This window comes from Sciurus carolinensis, chromosome 1, assembly GCF_902686445.1.
Source record: "Sciurus carolinensis chromosome 1, mSciCar1.2, whole genome shotgun sequence".
Lineage (NCBI taxonomy): Eukaryota > Metazoa > Chordata > Mammalia > Rodentia > Sciuridae > Sciurus > Sciurus carolinensis.
The window spans coordinates 65234558-65256522 of NC_062213.1; the positions used below are offsets into that span (position 1 = coordinate 65234558).

The 21965-nt window shown below is 38.8% G+C and overlaps 1 protein-coding gene across 3 annotated transcripts in view; it reads left to right on the forward strand.

Annotated features, from left to right (window-relative positions):
- Positions 1-21965, forward strand: part of Slco5a1 (solute carrier organic anion transporter family member 5A1) — a 142234-nt gene that overhangs the window by 102331 nt on the left and 17938 nt on the right. For all 3 annotated transcript variants that reach the window (XR_007104849.1, XM_047523677.1, XM_047523690.1), the window contains one exon: positions 14424-14622. Coding sequence is in view for 2 of the 3 variants with exons in the window: in XM_047523677.1 (XP_047379633.1) it covers positions 14424-14622 (199 nt within the window). In the remaining variant the exon portion in view is untranslated. The remainder of the gene's footprint in view (positions 1-14423; positions 14623-21965) is intronic.

Below are 21965 nucleotides of genomic sequence, written 5' to 3' on the forward strand. Positions count from 1 at the left end.
TTAGGAATAATTTTGCAAATGTTAATAAATACTAAAACATGAAGTTATTTCTTGCTTTAGCTAGCTGAAACTTGAGTTGTACCTGTTAAATAGGCTTCTTTGTGTTCTGTCCATTCCCCATTATATAATGGTTCTTTTTAGTTCCAGTCCAATGATCTAAGATGGCAGCTACTCATCTCTAGCTCTGAGTAGAAAAATACTTTATTTGGCATGTACTCTTGAATGGTCTTCATTGTGGTCAAAATGAAAATAATGAAAATGTGAAAACAGTCAGGGTCACTTTTGTTACTGCTAAAGTCTCTACCATCCCCTGCATAATATCTGGGGTTGTCGTCGAACCACTGACCATCACACCATGAGAGGTCATTAGTTAGAAGGTACTTTATATTGACTGTTGCTGCACTGTATATTCTTCCTTTGCTGGTTCATGTTTATCTTTGGGGTTCATTTAAAATATTTCTTGCATTTTACTTATTTCTTAAATATTCAAGTTATATTATCTTCCAAGAGAAGTTTTACCTGGAATATGTGATTTTATTATTCAAAACCAAGAATAGATGCATTCCGAACAATAATGGAAGGAGAACAATAATGGAAGGTATTTTGCTGAGGGATTTAGAGATGAATCAGTTTATAAAGGCACACAGGAACTGTGTAATCTGTTTCCTTTCTAGTGCTTTCTACTCAATGGTTGCTCTTCACAAGATTGATTAATCCATTAATTTTGAAACCTAGGTTCTTATGGGCAGTAGGGTTGGTGTTCTTCTCAGATGCTCAGACCATTAGCTTACTAGAGTAAGTTTCAGTTCACATAGAACAGTTTTATCACCATAAAATTTATGTGGTGGATTTTATATCTGGTGGAATTATGCACGTCTCTTGAAACAAAACTACATCTTCAGGTTAAAAGTGCAGAACGTAACATAATGGTTAAGATTTCCGTCCTAACGGTCATTCCTTGCCCAAAATTCTTATTTTTTTCTGGCTTAGACTATTTCATTTAGAGAGCAAGAATGACTGAATAATTTTGAAGTTTATTGTAGTTATAAAATGTTTTGCATTTTATTATTCCAGACTCCCAACAGACTTCCTTTAATAGATAGTAGATGAGAACACTGTTTAACTGAAGTATGATTAAACCCCCTGAGTACTGTCCTCCCTTTCCTCCATTAGGTTTTTGCTCAAATGACCCCTTGTTAGTGAGACTTTACCCCTCGTGCCCCACTTAAAGACACAACTTCTCTCCCTGCTATTGTTTCTCTTTGCTAAACATTTTTCTGTGTAAATGTTTTCCACCTTCTAACATTTGGAACAATTTGCTTAGTTATTGGTCTGTTATTTTCCCTCATTAGACTGTATACTCAATGTAGGCAGGAATTTTTGTCAGTTCTGTTCACTGTGTTTCTTTATAGTTTAGAACATAAACATACATACATACATACATAGTTGATGCTCAATAAAAATTTTCTGTTAAATTAAATATATATCTTAAAAATCATATTTTTATATTTTTCCTGAGGGCTATCCTTAACATATTTGTGAATAACACAAAAATGAATTTTAAGTCAACTACATTTAAATGGTTGACGACTAAATGGACATCTGTGAAAAACTTGTAGTAATGTTATTTAATGGTGAAGGACTAGAGACTTTCTTCCACCATCAGGAATCTTCCAAAACAAGGAAGTCCATGCTAGTTACTTCTCTTTACCATCTCATTGAAGACTCTTATCTATTCTTATTTCTTCTCCATCTCATTGAAGACTCTAATCAGGGAAATTAACACAAGATACTGAAATAAAAGACATTCATTTGGAAAGGAAGAAGTAAAACAGTCTGTATTCACAGATTATGTGATCTTGTATGAAGAAAATCCTAAGGAATCTACTATAAAAACTACTAAAGCTAAACAAAAGCTTAATGAAATTAAGGAAATAATTTCGGTTGACATAGTATCAAATGAGTGAAATACTTAGGAATAGTATTAAATAAAAGAGGGGCATAACTTGTATTCTGAAAGCTAAAATATATTATTTAAAAATTAAAGATGTTTGTTAGAGGAAACGATTACAGTTAGGGCGAATAAATTTAAGAGAGCTATTGTGTAACATGGTGACTATAGTTAACAACAATGTATATTATCTTCAAATTTGCTTAAAGAATAGATTTTAAGTGTTCTCACTACAAAAATAAGTATGTTTAACAATCCATGTTAATTAGCTTGATTTAACCATTCTACAATGTATACGTACTTCAAAACAATATATGTACATGATAAATATATACAATTTTTGTTGATTAAAAATAAATGTTATAAATCAGCAAGACCTTATAGTCATAAATATTTATGGCCCAAAAAATGGAGCATCCATGTTTGTTAAACAAATCCTTCTCTATTTCAGGAAACAAACAGACCACAACACAATAATTCTGTGTGACTTTAACATATTGCTCTCACCACTGGATAGACCTTCCAAACAAAAACTGAACAAAGAAACCATAGAACTCAATAACACAATCAATAACTTAGACTTAACAGACATATATAGAACATTCCATCCATCAATGAGCAAATACACTTTCTTCTCAGCAGCACATGGATCTTTCTCTAAAATAGACCATATGTTATGCCACAAAACAACCATTAGTAAATACAAAAAAAATAGAGATACTACCTTGTATTCTATCAGATCATAATGAAATAAAATTAGAAATCAATGATAAAATAAAAAACAGAAACTACTTCAACACCTGGAGACTAAAAAATACGCTATTCAATGAAGCATGGATGACAGAAGACATCAGGGAGGAGATAAATTCTTAGAGGTAAATGAGAATGAAATGATGATACAACATATTAAAATTTCTGGGAAACTATGAAAGCAGTTCTAAGAGGAAAATTCATTGTATGGAGCACATTCAAGAAAAGAATTAAAAATCAACAACTAAATGACCTAACATTATATCTCAAAGCCCTTGAAAAAGAACAGAACAACACCAAAAGTAGTAGAAGACAGGAACTTCTGATTGTGTAGAGGGAAATGGGGCAGGAGGGGATGGGGGAAGGAAAGATAGTGGACCAAGACAGACATTATTACCCTATGTACATGTATGATTACATGAATGGTGTGAATATACATTGTGTACAACCATAGAAATGAAAAGTTGAAGTTGTATGCCATGTGTGTACAATGAATCAAAATGAAGTCTGTAAAAATAAAAAAATATGTTAAAAATTTAAAGAAAATATAAGTAAATGGAAAGACATCCCATGTTCACAGATTAGAAGATGTAATGTTATTAAGATTACAGTACTCCTCAAATTGACCTATAGATTCAACATAATTTCCATCAAAATTCCATCAGACTTCTTTGTAGAAATTGGCAAACTATTCCTAAAATTCAAATGGAATTTAAGAAGCCCAGTATAGGCCAAAAATCTTAAAAAAGAATCAAGTTGGAGGACTGATAACCACTGATTTCAAAACTTACTAAAAAGTAACAGTAATGAAGGCAATGTGATACTGGCTTAAAGTGGACATAAACATCCATGGAAGAGAATTAAAAGTTTGGAAATAAGTCTATACATTGATGATCAACTAATTTTTGACAGAGGTACTATAACCATTCAATGGGCAGTGACTAGTCTTTTCAACAACAATGCTGGGACACTTGGATAGCCATATGCAAAAGAATGAATTTGAATCCCTACTTCACACCATCTACAAAGATCAACTCAAAATGTACCAAAGTCTTCTATATAAGATTATAATATTCTTGCAATTAAACATAGACTTATATCTTTGTGTCTTCAGATTAGACAGTATAACCAAGGCAGGGGGGGTGGGAACAGATGAATTGGATTGCATTTCATTACAGTTGAAAACTGTTGTACATCAGAGGATATCATTAATAAAGTAAAAAAACAACCCACAGATGGGAGAAAATATTTGCAAATTGTGTATCAGCTAGAGCAGTTGTATCCAGAACATATAAACAACTTTTACACATGAAAAATAAAAAGACAAACCAATTTATCAAAATGGGCAAACAATCTGATTAGGCATTTCTCCAAAGAAGATATACAAAAGACCAATAATAAGCACATGAAAATTTGCCTGACCTACTTAGTTATCAAGGAAATGCCAATTGAAATCACAATGAGGCATTAGTTCACACTCACTCAACTGGCTGTAATCAAATGTTTTCTGTTACAGTAACAAGTGTTGGTGAAGAGCAGAGAAATTAAAACCCTTATATGCTGTTGGTGGGAATGTCAAATGATGCAACCACTTAGGAAAAAGGTTTGACATTTCCTCAAACATATGATCTGGAAATTCCATTATCCAAGAGAAATGAAGACATACAGCCACACAAAACTAGTACATGAATGTTCATAGCAACATTATTCATAATAACCAAAAATGGAAATAACAGTCCATCAAATGATGCATGGGTAAATAAAATGTGATGTATAAATACCATGGAATATTATTTGACCATATCTAGTAATGAGTAACTGACACATGTTTCAACATGGATGAAACCTTAAAACATTTTGCTAAGTGACAGAAGTGAGACACACATGTCGTATGACTCCATTTATATAAAATAGCCAAACTTAAAGGAACAGAAAGTAGATTAGGATTATCCAGGGCTGGGACTGAGTAAGGGGGTCGGTTGGGAGGAAATGTGTGGTATAGCTAGGGGCATAGGGATTCTTTTGGAGGTATCAAAAATGTTCTAAAGTTTTGGTGATGCTTATATATCTCTGAATATATAATAAAACATGGAGCTGTGCATTTAATGTAGGTAAATTATATAGGATATAAGTTATAGTCAGTGAAACTTCAATTTGAAAAAAAAAAAAGAAAAACACAATGTGTTCAAATTAGTGATTTGACTCTATTATGAAATGACTGCTTTGGTTCCCCACCTCTCTTGCATTTACCTGGCAGAATTAATATGGTTTCTAAAGAGCAAAATTCCCACCTGGCCTTTGTGGGGCAAGGGCATTCTAACGGGCATAGTTTAGTTGTGCAGGAGTTTGTCTCAATTTATTTATTTATTTTTTTTAGTACCAGGCATTGAACTCAGGAGCACCCAACCACTGAGCCACATCCCCAGCCTTATTTTGTATTTTATTTAGAAACAGGGTCTCACTGAGTTGCTTAGGGTCTCAAGGTTGCTGAGGCTGACTTTGAACTTGGTGAGCCTCCGACCCGCTGGGATTACAGGAGTGTGCCACTGCACCTGGCTTCAAATGTAGATATTTTTCTGACAAATAGAGTTTTAAAAATCTGCTTACTTCTCCCGGGGGAAGGATAGCTTTGTCAGGTTTTTGCAGGTAAGTTGTTTGTGGCGTGCTCAACCTTCTCCACGGGAGAACTCCGAGAGTGCTGGATTTGGACAACAGTGGACAGAGAAGTTGAAAACTGCTGACACAAAACGGATCTGGCCCTGAGGGCCTCCAAAGAGGGCTTTGCATTTGGCTGGAGCTTCATCTGTAGGCTTGGCCTCTGTGAATGGAAACTTAAGTATCATAACTTGATGCTGGGGTCTTCATTTGACGTTTATTTTGATAACTGAAAAAGTGAATAAGGTACTATGATTCTCCTGTGAAATTTCCTCTGCAGAAGGCCTTTCCCGCCTTCTGCCACCCCAACCCACCCCCCACAGTAATTGCCTGAAACTTTTCGCCTTCAGTTTCCCAGCGCCAGGGGGAAAAAAGAAATGGAAGTAAACACTGATTTTTGCATTTCATCATTTCAAGTTGTTTTGCCCTCTGTGGTTTTATTGCCTGAATTCAGAAAATGCTTTTAGGCTTGTGAGCCATAAAAGATGAAATATTAATTTAATTTGATTTTAGAGTCCCTTTCATGACACAGCTTGGCATTGGCGTTTATGCATTATTTCAGTCACAGCTTGACAGAAACCTGAAATGAAAAGCGTGGTTGTTTTCTCTGTTGAATGTTCTTTTTATTACCTTTCCTTCAGTGCTCCCGAAACTTTGAATTCCCAAGATTGGGGCTCGCATATTTCTTTCCTACTGCACAACGTCTCCCTGTGTTGGCAAAGAGTTGAAGACAGTGTTATTATGGGCCAATGAGATCCACTGGGCCTAAGAGGAGGAAAATATGGGCTTTGTGTAGATATCTCCATGCTGAAGACATGGAGACTAAAGTTTTTAGAAGGGTGTAACTCCTTTATTAGTAAAAAGTCTTTATTAGTAAGTCAAAGGAGACAGCATTTGGAGCAGACCTGTTGGGCCTCAGTTTGAAGCTCTAGAGGGGAAAACTTGAGGCTGATGATCTGCAGCCCTGTGTTAGCTTGGCTTCTCTGCTGGCCTTGTCTGCCTCAGAAGTTTTAAAACAAATCCATGAACTTCTTCCATTGCACACACAGGCGTCTTCTTCAGTTCTGATAACCCTTGTGACATATACAGGTCAGCTCTATACATTCAGGTTCTAAACCAAAGCCCAATTTGGCTTGAAGTCTTAGTATGAAATATTATGGACTTAAAGAAACAGTTTGCTGTCGGTCTTGAAACAGCTCCCAAATTCTAAAAAAACAAAATCATAAGTTAATTCTAATGATATACCCAGTTCATTGTTTGTGAAGGAATTCCTGAAATTTTTCAAAACAGTAAGATTGGGATATATGAAAGACTTATCTTGTACTTTATTCTTTGTAGATTTATGTACAGTTTGTGAGAACGTATACTTACGGTACTTTCTATTCTCAGGCTATTAAAAAAAATCTGCAAGCTTCAAGGTTTGGATTTTTAAAATATTCTCTTTGGTTGTTCCCCACTGACTGTAATTGATACTTTTTTTCTTCATGGAAATGTTTGCAAGAATGGAAATTTAAAAAGGTAAAATAATTTACCCTAGGCAAGAGGAAAATTTATTTTGTATCATAAGGTTAGAAGCACAGGTTTTAGAAAAGGTAAGCAAATTTGGGTTGACTTACGAGCTCTCCCAATCATTAGAGATGACTGGGAGAGAACATTGTAGTCCTTTCTAAGACTGAAGCAAGTTGCCCTGTAATTTTAAGTCACTATGAAAGAAAAATGCTAATTAGACTCTGACATAAGATACTTTTTTTCTTATAAACTTTTTTTTTTTTTTTTTTTTTGTGGTGCTGGGCATTGAACCCAGGGCCTTGTGCTTGTGAGGCAAGCACTCTACCAACCAAGCTATATCCTCAGCTCTAGGCTAAGATACTTTTTGATTGTAAGGCACATTTTGATTTCAGAACATTGAAATCTATAAAATATGGAGGGTTAAATGAATGACCACACTAAAAGTAGGTTATCATAATACCTGGCAAATAGTCAACATCTCCTTCTCTCTCTTTCTCTGTCTCTGTCTCTGTCTCTCTCTCTCTCTCTCTCTCTCTGTGTGTGTGTGTGTGTAGAGGAAAAATGAATGCGTGAATGATTTGTATTTCATTCTTTTCCAGATACTCATCCTATTTTCTCTCCTTTTCCCTGTGCCAGCTCTTCCCCAAAGGTAGCAGCAGAATCTGGACACCATTAATGGTTTATAGTGATTTTTTAATTAAACTAAAAGTAAATGCAATGAAATATTTCTTATTTACTCACACGTTTGCAAGCCATTTATTTTCAATTTAAGTAAAGAATATTTTGGCTGTGCAAAACCAGACAGAGGCAGTGGATTTGGTTCCAAGAGCATAAGGATGGCTAAGATTCTTAGAACCCATCTGTGTTCACTTAGTTCACCATGGTGGGACATTTTGCACCACAGTGATTTTCCAATAGAAAAGAGATATGTGAGACTGACATCACTTGCTCTGTTACCTTTGGTGGCTTGCCACAGTGAGCTTTTGCTAGTGTTCAATTCATAATTTTGGTTAAAGAGAAGTTTTACAGCCATCAACCTAGTATTTAGTACTTGTCAGTTTTAAAATGATTTTAGCAAGTTTTATTAGCCCCAAATTAGATATCAGATTCTATATATGTGAAACAGAATGTAGCCTAGGGCAAAGAATAATTGAAAATAGAAACAAATGAGTAAATCACTTAAAGATTTTTATATGATAAATTCTAAATGACAAAATTTGTTCATTCATTCCTATATTTACCAAGTCAAACCTGGTAAATACTAGACAAGCAGAAAGATAAGGAGACTATAGACCCTCCGCATTGTTCATGGTAGAAAGATGGAGAAGTAAACACAACAGATGGTGGTAGATATGATGACAGGCGCTATCTCTGAGTACTGTACATGCAAACTGTTGTCCTTAACAATTACAACAATAACACAACTGAAGTTCCCCAGCCCTACAGCACTCTTGATAATGATTGGGCTGCCTAATTTTGTCCTCTCCTCCAGTGCAAGAATTTCTTGTGCTCCCAGTCATATGGTAAGCTTAGGTGTATTTTATGTGTCTATTTACAATACAATACAGGTCATGTCTCTGTATTGAGAAAAAATTGGAGTAAAGAGGAAAAGTTCATCCAGTAGCTTAAATATTTAGAAATTAAATAGCTGTCACTTTTCATGAAGGCAGTTCAATTCCATGCAAGCAAGAGTAAGCAATATTGTGACCCAGAACAAAAGTTTTGAAATATAATATTATGGGATAAATAGTGCTTGACATCAGAAGGAACAATTAATATGTCGATTTCCTTGGATAAAGGAGAAGATAAAAGGGTCACAGAGTATTCTATCTGAAAAGTAGCAGGGTATTTCCAGACCTATGAACAAAGAAGAATCTTATGCTGTGGTGAGTTATTTAGACTCAGAGATATACACATGTAGACAAATATCTAACTGTTTTATGTTTAGGCACACAAAGTAGTTAAATATCAAAGGTTTATATATCAAGGAACACACAAAAGTTTATATTGGGTCACTAATAGTTTGCTGAAATTCAATCCCATAGATTAAATAACATATACAAACTTGTCTAATTATAATTCCAACATATGTGCAAATGTTCAACTCATTAATTTTAGATAACAATTTTAAAATGGTGGTGATGATGATTGTCAATGTTCACTGGATGTAACTTGTGGGTCAGATCTTCATATGTCTTCACTCATTTAATCCCAGCAATCTTTGAGGGAGGTACTATATTTTCCTTGCGCTCTGGGGGTCTGGTTACAGAACCCATGTTCTTACCTGGATTTTTCCCCTGACACATCTGGAGTTGCATTGATCTACATCCTCCACCGCTGGTCCCTCAGGCCTTGGGTCCCTGGTCTTGGTGCAACATACAGCATTCCCATCTTTCCAACTTTCTATCCGCTTCAAAGTCTCCCTCAAGCATGCTAGAGGTACCCTAGGGCACCGGTTGATGCAATTTTGCCACACACCTGATCCACGGCTCGCTATATCTTGGCCACTATAGGCCCCCACGCCTCCCCCGCCCCAGCAGGAACTCATGGACTGCAGCTCGGTCCTTCCGAGACTAGGGAAGGGGCGGGGTCAGCACAGAGGAGCAGAGGCCGGTGTACTTCGAGCTTGTCTCAGGGGTCTTGGAGACCAAGGGAAGGGAAGGGGGAAACCAGTGAAGGACGTGAAATTAAGCTCAGACTGGGTTAGAGGCAGGTCAGTAACTTCTGCCGGAAGTGCTATCTTTTGTAAGTTCCCCATCCTTACAAGGGAGTGGGACCATAGGGGAACCCTAGTGGACACGGTTAGCCCCTGCAAGAACTAATCCCAAACTCCAGCTGGTGTACCCAGAGCTGGGGTTTTGAGAGAGCGCAGTGAGGTTGTCCTATCTTTACCCAGTTCCCACTGCCCCTCAGCACCAAATCTTGCCTGTCCATTTCAGGATGCCAGCAATTCCCCAAACCAAGTTTGGGGAACCAAACCAGTTGTACAAAACCCCAAACTGAAGCTATAAAATATGAATATACATCATGTTATTAATTTTTTCTGAGGAAAGAAAGACCACAATGAAATATGGCATTTGAGTCTGTCTCTGGGAGTTATAAAGATTAAGAGGCTTATCCTGTTTTGACAGCGTGGTGAGATGTAGAGGACAGTGGGATATCAGGACAAAATGTTAGTGGGTCTTCAGTCTGTTTGATGCACCCTAATATTTACTGATGACACATTTTCTATTAAGATGCATAGCCAAATTATCCTGTTTTAAAATTATGACTCAGTTCTGAGCAGGAGGATTTTTGTTTTGTTTTTGAGCTTTAGCAGAGCACCTGCCCCTCCATAAATTGTTCAATGGGAATAGGAGTTTTATCAATGAACCATTTTCTAAAGGTAAAATTTTGCCTCTCTAATCACATTCACAGCCTGTGTGCTTTTCCTTAATGAGGCGGATACTTTATTAATCAGCTTCTCTTACTGTGGTGCTCCCGTCAATTTACCTACAAGATTCCAGGGATCTGTTGGCTCTAAGTGGCTGTTGTGGTAATGTGGGTGGAGGGCTAGACTGGGAACACAAGAAGTCAATTCTCAGTCTCTTTCACTCCTTCCTCTTTCTCTCTCTGCACTTTTAGGCAAGTCACTGCTTTGATCCTTCAATTTCCTCATCCATAAAAGGGCCATTAGCGATTTTATGGGACTCTGATGAGGATGACAAAATGAACACTGGTTGCCAGGCAAATCCATGCCTTCAGATTAATCTAACCATCCTCCTCTGCTCTTTTCATGGACTGCTGGCATGCTGGGACAAGCCACCAACCATGTCCATCATCTCGGCTGCAGATTTCTGGTGTCTGATGTTGTCAGGATCCAGCCCCCTCCATGTGCCAAGCCCATTACAAGTTCCTATTTAGTGCTTGCTTCTCTTCACCCACTACAGTTATGCCAACTCTTGATCATATGGAGAGGTCTCAGGATCTCTTCTAAGAATTGGTTTTGTTTCCAGTTGTACATAACCCCAAACTAAAGCTATAAAATATGAATGTACATCATGTTATTAATTTTTCTGAGGAAAGAAAGACCACAATAAAATATGGCAGAATGTAAACAGTTAAATATGAAAGAATGCAAGTATGTTCTTTCATACTTTTCAATGTTTTTCAAATGTTTTTTTGCAACCTATATTACATTGTTTGCAAAATAATGGAAGCTTAACCAAACAGGAAAGTTAACCTTTGTGCAGTTACCTCCCCCTTGTGGGCTTGTCCCCCGTTCTGGTCGAGGTGAAGCCCTCTCCAGGGCTAAACAGATGATCTGTGTTGGTTCTGTATCCAACTGACCTTTCAAGGAACTTGTGTTGTAAGTAGCTATCTTTCTCCTCTGCCTCCAACCTTACTCTGTTGTAGTCTGTTTTCCTCCACATGTACATGCACAAGTCCCTTCTGCATCTTAGCCAACAGACGACTCCCTCCTTGAACCCCAAGTCTATCTTGACTTCACTCTAACTCTAGACCTGTACCCCTCGTTCCTTTTACAGCCAGAGTTCTAGAAAGAATAATCAATTCCCAATCTCCACAATCGTATGACTGACTTCTCAATCCATTGCGATCTGGTTTCTTCTTTCATGACACCCTTAAACTTGCTCTTGCCAGGGTCTCCAGGGACATGATGGTTTCATTTGAGTCTTCCTTTCTGGAATTTCTGAGGCATTTGACACCACTTTCCATTCTCTCCTTGAAACTCTCTCTCTCTTTGGTTTTCTATGGCACAGCTGCAGTGACTGTTGCTACAGTTTATATCACGTACCATATGCTGTGTACTGTATCTACCCACAGAGAGTACATGTGATCTTCGTTCTCTCATGAAAGGTGCACAGCTCCATAATAAAGACTTCTGGCTTAGAAAGCTTAGGAAGCTTGTCTGTGATTACATGGCTACTTTCTGAATCCAAATCCCAAGTTTTATTTCCCCTTGTGACATTTGTCTTTTCTGGATTTCCTTTTGCTTCTGTGACTGCTGCTTTTCAACTTCCTTTGTGGGCTCACATTTTTATGATACCCCATTAACACTGGTGCTCTTCCAATGGTTTGGGCTCTTTTCCTTTTGCGTTCTGTGCCATCTTGTAACATCCTAGCTCTGCCATGAATTCAACTACAGGTTGCAACCCCCAGCCTGGCTCTTCCTGGAACTTACAGCCCACAGAAGTGACAGTGTGAGGCATTTCTGTCTGGTAGTTCCACAGGCCTTCAACTCAGCATGTGCACAGTACATGGAATTACTCCCCACACCTCGCCCTCTCTTCTGGATCCCCCTGCCTGAGTGTCATGCACTAGTCTTTCCTCTCCCCGAGTCTCATGATCTAGTTTATTGTGCTACCAGGGCAGAGCCTTACTGTGGCTCACAGGACCTTTGCAGTTAAACTCTTGACTACTTCTCTGACTCACATTTTCACCTTATCTAAGCTCCCTTGCATCTCATTTTGTGTTGTCTTCATAACATACCACTCCCATCCCATCTGACCCGGCTCAGGATTCTCCAGTGACCTTCCACTGACCAGACATGCAATCTAAGCTCCTTTCTCTTGTCTCTCATGGTCTCACTCTTCCTAACCCCTTGTCCCCATGTCCCACCACCTCTCAGCAGCTTGTCTTCCACCCTTCCAATATTTGGAACTGCTCTGACTTCTCAATTCCATTATCCCCTGCCTCTCCACGTGTACTTCCTTTGCACAGGATGGTCTCTCTGTGCTGGTCTCTTGGGCAGGTTCTGTCTCATCTGTTGTATCAGCTCACATACTGCCTCTGTGAGAAACCCTCACTGACTTCTCTCAGGGAAGAAGGAAGTGTCTCTTTTCTTTATTCTCCTTGCCCTTCGTAAAACAATTGCATTACCTTCTAATTTTCTATTCCCTATGTGTAACCTCTTTTAGATTGTAAAATTATTTCTATAGTATTATTTTTTACTGTGAAATATAACACACTCAGAAGTGCATTGACTAACATGTAGAGATAAAGAATAAATAAAAAGGAAACACTTGTTTAGTCTGTTTGGGTTGTTGCAACAAGATTACCATAGACGGGATGGTTTATAAACAAGGGAAATTTATTTCTCAGTGCTAGAGAGTGGGAGTCCAAGATCAAGGCATGGGCAGGCTTGGTGAGCTGAGGACTCTCTCCTCTTAGATGGTGCCTTCTTATCATGTACTCACTTAGCAGGAGGGATGAGGAACTCTCAGGTTTGTCTTTGTTTTTGGTACCAGGGATTGACTCAGGGACGCTTACTCACTGAACCACATCCCCAGCCCTTTTTTATATTTAGAGACAGGATCTCGCAAAGTTGCTGAGGCTGGCTTTGAACTCGTGATCCTTCTGTCTCAGCTGAGCTGCTGGGATTAGAGGTGTGTGCCACTGTGCCTGGCTCCCGGGTATCTTATTAGAACACTTATCCCATTCACGTGGCCTCCACCTTGATGATTTAATCGCACCCAAACTCCACACATACCCCACCTCCTAATGCCTTCATTACAAGGGGGTAAGATATCAACATATGAATTTTGGGGGGGGGCATTCAGGCCATAGCAGTAACTATCTCCCAGATTATGGAATGACACGTTTTCAGTACCAGAAGAACCCCTTCTTTCAAGCTATCACTGGTTCTTCTACTATCTTGGCTCTTATGACAGTTCCCTTCAGGAGTTTCTTTGTAGTTATACTACCTGTGTGTGTACCTATATGTGCACTCCTGTTCTTGATGCCACTGTAAACTTGTCATGTATAGTATTCTGTTGCAGTTTCTTTCTTTCATTCAACATTGTCTTGGTAGGATTCAGCCACATATTATATGTGTCTGCATTTCTTCCTTTTTATTGCTGTATAGAAATACTCCATTAGAGGAGTATATTACATACATTGTATCTGTTAATAGACACTTGGTTTATTGGCAGTTTTTGGCTTTTATAATGTTCCAAATATCTTGTAATCTCTTTTGTTACTCATGTGCATGAATTTTTTCAAGGTATGGATCCAGAAATGGAATTGCTTGTTACAGGGGGTGTATATTTTCAACTCTATAACACCAATTAATATTTCAAAATAGGTGTCAGTATTGACAGCCCACCAAGGTTGAGCGTTCCCAATACTCTATCTTTGCCAACATGTGGTATTGTCAGACTTAAATTTTTACCAACATGATTAGGGTGTAGTGATATTTCATTATGGTTTTAATCTGTATTTCCCTCTTAGTAATGAGGGGGTGCCTTTCATATGTTCCCTGGTCATCTGTATTTTCTCTTTGGTGAAGGATCAGTTCAAGTTTTGCCCACTTTTCTGATGGGTTGTTTATTTTATTGCTTTGTAAAAGTTCTTTATACCATCTGGATGAGTCCTTTGTTGATTGTTATGTGTTGAAAGTGATATTATGCCATGAAATCGCACACCTTGAATATTCATTGATTACAATTTTGAAATTCTTTACCTTAGTACTAATGAGCAAACAGAAACAGAATAATTGGAAAAGACAAATAACCGTCTATGTTAGTTCAAATTAACCCTCTTCTTTTCTTTTTTCCAGGTGTTATTATTGTCCCCAGTGCTGGTGTTGGTATTGTCCTAGGAGGCTACATTATAAAAAAATTGAAACTTGGTGCAAGAGAATCTGCAAAATTAGCAATGATCTGCAGTGGTGTGTCTTTACTGTGTTTTTCAACCCTATTTATTGTTGGATGTGAAAGTATCAACCTAGGGGGCATAAACATCCCTTATACAACAGGGTAAGTACCTCTGAAGAGCCATCCCCTGTCAGCGTGACTGAGGCGCGAGTCCACGGTGTTTATGTACCCAGGGTTGGACACACCCTCCCTCCTGGCTGTTCTTCCTGTGCACACTCTGTTTCTCCAAGTGGAACCCACACTTAGAGTGGGCAGAGGCCACAGCCTTGCCTTTGTCGTGTCCATTTTTATCCTCACAGGGTGACCTTCATACCATTTTGATGACAGATGAGGGAAGGGTTTGTTGGATTAATGAATACTATTATTTTTAGTGTAATATTTTTGTTTTGTTTTGTTACTGGTGCTTACCCACTGAGTCTCGCCCCCAACCCTTTTTTGTCTTTTACTTAGAGACAGGGTCTCACTGAGTTGCTTAGGGCCTTGCTAAATTGCTGAGGCTGGCTTTGAACTTGCACTCCTCCTGCCTCAGCCTCCTGAGCCACTGGGATTACAGGTGTATACCACCAATCCCAGCTAACATAATGTTTTGAATGGGTAATATATTCACATAGTTTAAAAGCCTCAAATTCAGTGAAAATACGATGAACAGTGAAAAGTCTTGCTTTTATCTATGCTTCCATCTCCTATTTCTTCCCACTTCTCTATCCAGTGATAAGCCACGTAATCACTTTTATTCATCTTTAAAATATCCTTCCTGCTGGGCACCTTGGCGCATGCCTGTAATCTCAACAGCTTCAAGAGTTCAAAGCTAACCTCAGCAAAAAGCGAGACTCTAAGCAACTCAGTGAGATCCTGTCTCTAAATAAAAAATACAAAAATTAGGGCTGGGGATGTGGCTCAATGGTCGACTGTCCTTCTGTTCCATCCCCGATACCAAAAGAAAAAAAAAGATCCTTCCAGGACTTCTTTATGCAAGAAAGTATCAATATGTATTTTCGATTTTCTTTGTTTTATATTGTCACATATAGCATTCTACACACACTCCTCTGCGCTTTGTTCTTATGTAACAAAATAGCTTAGAGATCTTTCTGGACCTGTAATAAGAGCGTGAAGCGTAGCCAACCCTTATGCTGATCCCTCTGCACGTGAAGCATTCTTCTAAGAGCTTTACACACATTAACTTGTGAATCCTCACATTAATGCTATTAGGTTGGTGCTGTTATCATCCTGATTTTACAGATGACAAAACTGAGGTACCGACCACATGGGTCATTGGTTCAACATTTAGCAGTGCCACCTTCTGAGAGACTTTCCTTCTCTGCATAGTCCAAGGAGCCCACTCTCCACTCTTTTTTTTTGTGTGTGGGGACAGGGGAGTACCGGGGATTGAACTCAGGGGCACTGAACCGATGAGCCACATCCCCAGCGTTATTGTGTATTTTATTTAGAGACAGGGTCTTACCGAGTTGCTTAGAGCTTTGCTTTTTCTGAGGCTGGCTTTGAACTTGTGATCCTCCTGCCTCAGTCTCCCAAGCTGGTGGGATTAGAGGTACCCCACTCTTACTCTTGATTAAGTTGCTCCTGCTTAGTTCCCTCTTAGCAATAGCACTAAACATTCTCTGAAATGATCTTGTTTAATTATTTCCTTTTTCTTGTCTTCTGGTTCTGAAATCCGAGCTCTTTGAGACCAGTTGCTGTAGCTGTCTGCACAATGCTTGCATCCCTGCCATCTAAAACAATGAGTGACATTTGTTGCATGGATGGATGAATGTCTCCACTGGACTTTATTCTTTCATTGTACGTGATCCTTTCTAAGCCCTTTGTATTTAATACATATGCCTGTTTTCTTTTTACTTTTACTTTGGGGAAATTTTCTGCTACTCTAGTTTTTCTCATTCTTGCCTCTTGTGTTCTCCAGGACTCCTGTTAATCAGATGTTGAAACTTATGGACTGATTGCCTTTTGAATTTATTTTCTCATATTTCATATGTTCTTGTCTTCTGCTATGGGTGTTTTTTCCATACAGGTGTTTATTTGAGGATAATCTTTTTCTTCATTGACTTCTGAGTGTTCCTTTTTCATAGCATCCTGAAATTGTCTTAGAGAGTCTTATCTTCTCAGGTCCCTCTGTGCATATAATTAGAATGTTTTCAACTTTGTTCCTGTTCCTTACATTTTATCATTTTGTTTTAAGGGTCAATTTTTCTACTGCTTTTTCTGGACTTTGCAGGATGACAGCACTCAGTCTAGCATCTCTCGCCACCCCCGCCCCCAATTCCAAATACAAGAATGGACGGGGTGCAATGAGGGCGTCATCATCTAGTGCAGGAGCGTAGCTTTTTGAATGTCTTGCAGTGTCTTTAGAGACTGGCATTCTGATGAGTCTCTGGTTCCTGAATTGGACCTGGGGGTGGGTGTACGGATGACAACGCCAGGGCCCACTGATACAGAATCGCTCCCTCCGATTCCTGGGGAGTTCCTCTGTGTTCCTCTCCATGTCTCACCTTTTCCCACTGTTGCTTCTGCTGCCTTTGAGCTCAAAACCTCATGGAGGTTGCCTTGGTTGGGTTTGCTCCTCCTCTTCCAAGGCGGCATCTGCCCTTTGCACATCAACTGCTGCCTGTCTGCTCCCCATTTTCACGAGGTTGTCTTTTCATTTCCTTTTAATCCTACTCTACTTTTAAGTTTGTTCTCAGAAGGGATGGAAGATGAACTCAGTATCTTATCTGCTTTGAAACTACAGGTCCCCTCAAGACTTTTAAAGTCCTTGCTTAACACCACATATGTCCTGCCAATCCTGAATCAACCACTTCTGGACTCTCCCAGGACTACTGGGAAAAAATTATATAATTGTGCTGATTGGCTCCATTACAGATTTATGAATTCCAATCTTAGCAGGCCTTCTTCTTTGCTGAGCAATCCCTTTACTTAGCTCCAGTCAGCTTCCTTTTCCAAGCCCATGATGATGATCCTTTTTCTTTCTTTCTTTTTTTAATCCCTTCCTCAAGTCCTTCATCTTGGCCTAGTTTTATTTTTCTTAGTGGTCAACCAATTCCATGTTAGTGAGAAAACAGAATTACCAAGTGTTTTAGTCAGGTTTTTCACTGCTGTGACTAAAAGATCTGACCAGAACAATTTTAGGGGAGGAAAAGTTTATTAGAGGGCTCACAGGTTCAGAGGTCTTAGTTCATAGAAGGCTGATTCCATTCCTTGGGGCTTGAGGTGAGGCAAGACATCATGGCAGAAGATTGTGGTAGAGGGAAGCAGCTCACAGGGTGATCAGGAAGCAGAGAGAGAGGTCTCCACTTGCCAGATACAAATATATACCCCAAAGCCACACCCCAGTGACACACCTCCTCCAGCCACACCCTAACACTTCAGTTATTACCCAGTTAATCCCTCTCAGGGGCTTAATTCACTGATTGGGTTAAGGCTTTTACAACCCAATCATTTCTTCTCTGAACTTTCTTGCAGTGTCTCACACGTGAGCTTTCGGGGACCCCTAACATCAAACCATAACACCAAAAATGAACTCTGGACTTCTCCCCCTCTCAAACTCTTTTGTCTAAGACAGTATTATTTTTCAATGATGACTCCATCATTTTCTAGCCATGTGACCTAGCAAAAAGGTTTATTTAATATTGATGTGTCCTGTTTCCTCAAGTGTAAAATTGGTAATCATGTCCATCTCTCCCAGGTATAAGTATAATTAAAATAAAATACATATGGTTGAAAAAATTAAAATGATGCAGAAGGTTAAAAATGAGAAGCTCGTGCCTCCTTCCCTCATCTTCAATATCCAGCTTAAAGCATTCAGATATTTTAACCAAATACTTACAGTTTTGGTTAGAAGAATTATTTAAGGGAAGGTTCTCATTAGCAAGAAATTCAGCATTTAGAATGTGCTAGAGAAGTGACTTTCTTGTCTTTATTTTCTTCCCTTGTGCTTATGCAGTATAACTGCTATTTTTTTTCTTCTTCTTCTTTAAAATGTGAGTGAATGTCAGGCCTCTATCTCTGCCCAGGGATATCACTCATACAGTGTTGCTGAATTTGGTAAGAACTTGATGTAAATGTACATCTTAGTTATATAAATTTGTGATTAGTGGCACACTTCTTTGTTGATTGAAATCATCCAAGAAAAAGCAACCTAGGGAGGAGTGCAGGACCTAATTGTTCTGGTTTTTGAAGCCTGACTTCAGTGAAGTTTATGAATTAGAAAGAGAAAAACCTAGTTTCCATGGAGAATTTCTCTGACTCCCTAACTACTTCCAGGAAGATGGTCTGAGAATGAATTAGAATAAACAATTTTGAGTGGTGCAGCAGCAGAGGCATACCACTTTTAGAGTGTGAAGAAAAAAGGGATCTGTTCTTTACATAGGGTGTAAGCTATAGTTCAGCTTCACCCCCTTGACTGGGTGCTCTTCTGCAGTGTCCAACCTGCTCAATGGTATGTGACTGTTTGCCTGGTAAAAAACTGTATTGCGTTCTGCGTGATTTTAAGACGTGTACTTTGGTATTGTTTTTCCTCTTATGAAGTCAGTAAAGAGAAAAATGAAAGGAGTGGCAGTGAAGAGTGGAATCTTTGTTAGGTAGCTGTTTGACTCAGGAACAGTGATTGGCACTTATGCATGTCTTTCATGTATAATGCTGATAGCGTCCCTCTAAAGTATGTATCATTGTCCACATGTCAATGAAAGAAGCTGAGACTTAGAGATTAAGTGACTTACTCAAGGGCCTCCATTAATAAGTAGGGGAACGAAATCACACCCTGATGAACTATTTCAGTCCATGTTCTTTCTGAACACCACACGGAGGTGCTGTTTGACATTACCTATTTTATACAGGCACATGGCTTTGTGTCTGCACCACCTTCTTACGATGAGGTGGTGGAGCTGACCTCCACCTTCCTCACTTCTGCCTCTGTTTCCTGGTATTTCAGGGGAGCTGAGGTGCATGTGCAAATGCAGCAGGTAAGCAGAGCTCAAAAGTTGAGGTTTTCACCTTGATCTTGCCCCACAGTAGTTGCATGGGTACAGGAAAATTATGTAACTTCTCTGTGCCTGATGTCCATATTTTTAAGATGTAGTAGCTGATAGTATTTATCTTGTTGATTGATGTAAGGGTTGATTAAGGTGCTTGGCAAATACCTTAACCTTTATGTTCCTTGATTCCTTTCCTTTCCTTTTCATACTGGGGTTCAAACCCAGGGCCTCACATTGACCAGTGCTCCACCCTTGAGCTACACCCACAGTTCTCTGTGCCTCAATTTCTTTTCTCTTCTCTTCTCTTCTCTTCTCTTCTCTTCTCTTCTCTTCTCTTTTCTTTTCTTCTCTCTCTCTCTTTTGTGTGTGTACCAGGGATTGGATTCAGGGATACTTAATCACTGAACCTTATCTCACCAGCCTCCCCCCCACTTTTTTTTTTTTTTTTTTGGGTGTTGGGGATGGAACTCAGGGCCATGTGCTTGCAAGGCAAACACTCTACCGACTGAGCTATCTCCCCAGCCCCCAGCCTCCCCTTTTTTATTGTTTGTTCTATTTAGTGATACATGACAGCAGAATGCATCTTGAATCATCGTACACAAATTGAGTACCACTTTTCATTTCTCTGGTTGTACACGATGTAGAGTCACACCTTTTATGTCATCATACGTGTACATAGTGTAATGATGTCTGTCTCATTCCACCCTCTTTCCTCCCCTGCCCCACCCCTTCCCCTCCCCTCATTTTCCTTTACACAATCCAGTGTTCCTCCATTCTTCCCTTACCCGGTCCCCTCATGTATCAGCATCCACTTATCAGAGAAAACATTTGGCCTTTGGTTTTTCGGGATTGGCTAGTTCACTTAGCATGATATTCTCCAACTCCATCCATTTACCTGCAAATGCCATAATTTTATTCTTCTTTATGACTCACCAGCCCTTTTTTGTACTTTATTTAGAGACAGGGTCTACTTGAGTTGCTTAGGGCCTTACTAATTTGCTGAGGCTGGTTTTGAACTCACCATCCCCCTGTTTCAGAGGGATTACAGTGCTTACCACTGCACCCAGCTGTACCTCAATTTCTTTAGCATGAAGTTGAACTTGGTAATAGGACCTATCTCTTAGAATCACAGAAATGCTAGAATGGGATAGGACATATAAGTAGTCAGCAATTAGTAATTATTTAATGATATATTTCTCATTTTAATATGAAGAGAAATAGGCTCAGAGAGGTCAAATAACTTTCTTGAAGTTACACAGCTAGAAAATGGCCAAGCTGGAGTTTGAACACAGATTTCACTGATTTTGAATGCAGCAACTTTGTTTATCAAACTATTCTGAAAGAAGGGGGGAAAACATAAAGAAGAAAGCACAATATATAAGAATAACTTCATTTCTCAAAATTTTGCATGGTAAATTTTCTTACGTTATAGGACTTAATAATTGACCCACCTTTGTGTTAGCATCAAGTACTCATGAACTACCTAACTATCTGGGACAGTCTTGGAAAGTTTTAGGAGAATGAACTTTCCCTGGGGACCCAAAGGGAGTCAGTCTTTTGTAGAATGAACCCAATGTGTTATTAATGGTTCCCTCAGATAATTCAGATTTGATAGCAAGATGTGGAAATGACCTAAATGTCCATGATAGATGAATGAATAAATAACAAGTGATATACATATTATGTATATGTATATATGTAATATATGTATATTGCACATACAATATAGGTGATATATGTAATACATGATATATGTAATATGTATATGTATATCACATATGTGTGTATATACACACAACAGAACACTGTTCAGCCTTAAAAAAAGAAATTCTGTTATGTGCTACAACATTGATGAATCTTGAGTACATAATGTTAAGTGAAACAAGCCAGTCATAGACAAATATTGCATGACCTCATTCACATGAGGTATCTAAAACAGATAATTCATAGACTCAAAGAGCGGAATGCTGGTTGCCAAGTGCTGGGAAGATTTGAGTTAAGAGATGAATAAACTTTAGAGATTTGACGTACAACACGGTACCTACAATCAGCAGTACTGTTCTGCACACACAGAACTGTTCACTGGTGGGCCTAGTGTGCAGCACTGTGAACTTGCAGGCTTAGCATGTGCAGGGGCCTGGGTTCCATGCCCGGCACCAAAAGAAAAAAAAAATCATTAAGTAGGTAATCTCTTAATACGTGTTTTAAACATAATAAAACAAGAAATTTTAGAAGAAGAAACCTTAGATTTGAGAATCCGATGAGTTTTCATTTTGAAAGATCCCAGGAACTATAGTTAATATTTTGACTCATTTCCAACCCAACTAATTACATTCCCACCACCCACAATTTCCTTGCGGTTTTAGTTAGGAGATGTATTTGACTTTCCCCTCTGTGTCTGAATTGTGTCTCACACAGGTACATCCTAATTATCTTGTGGCCAAAGGAGCTGGCATTTAC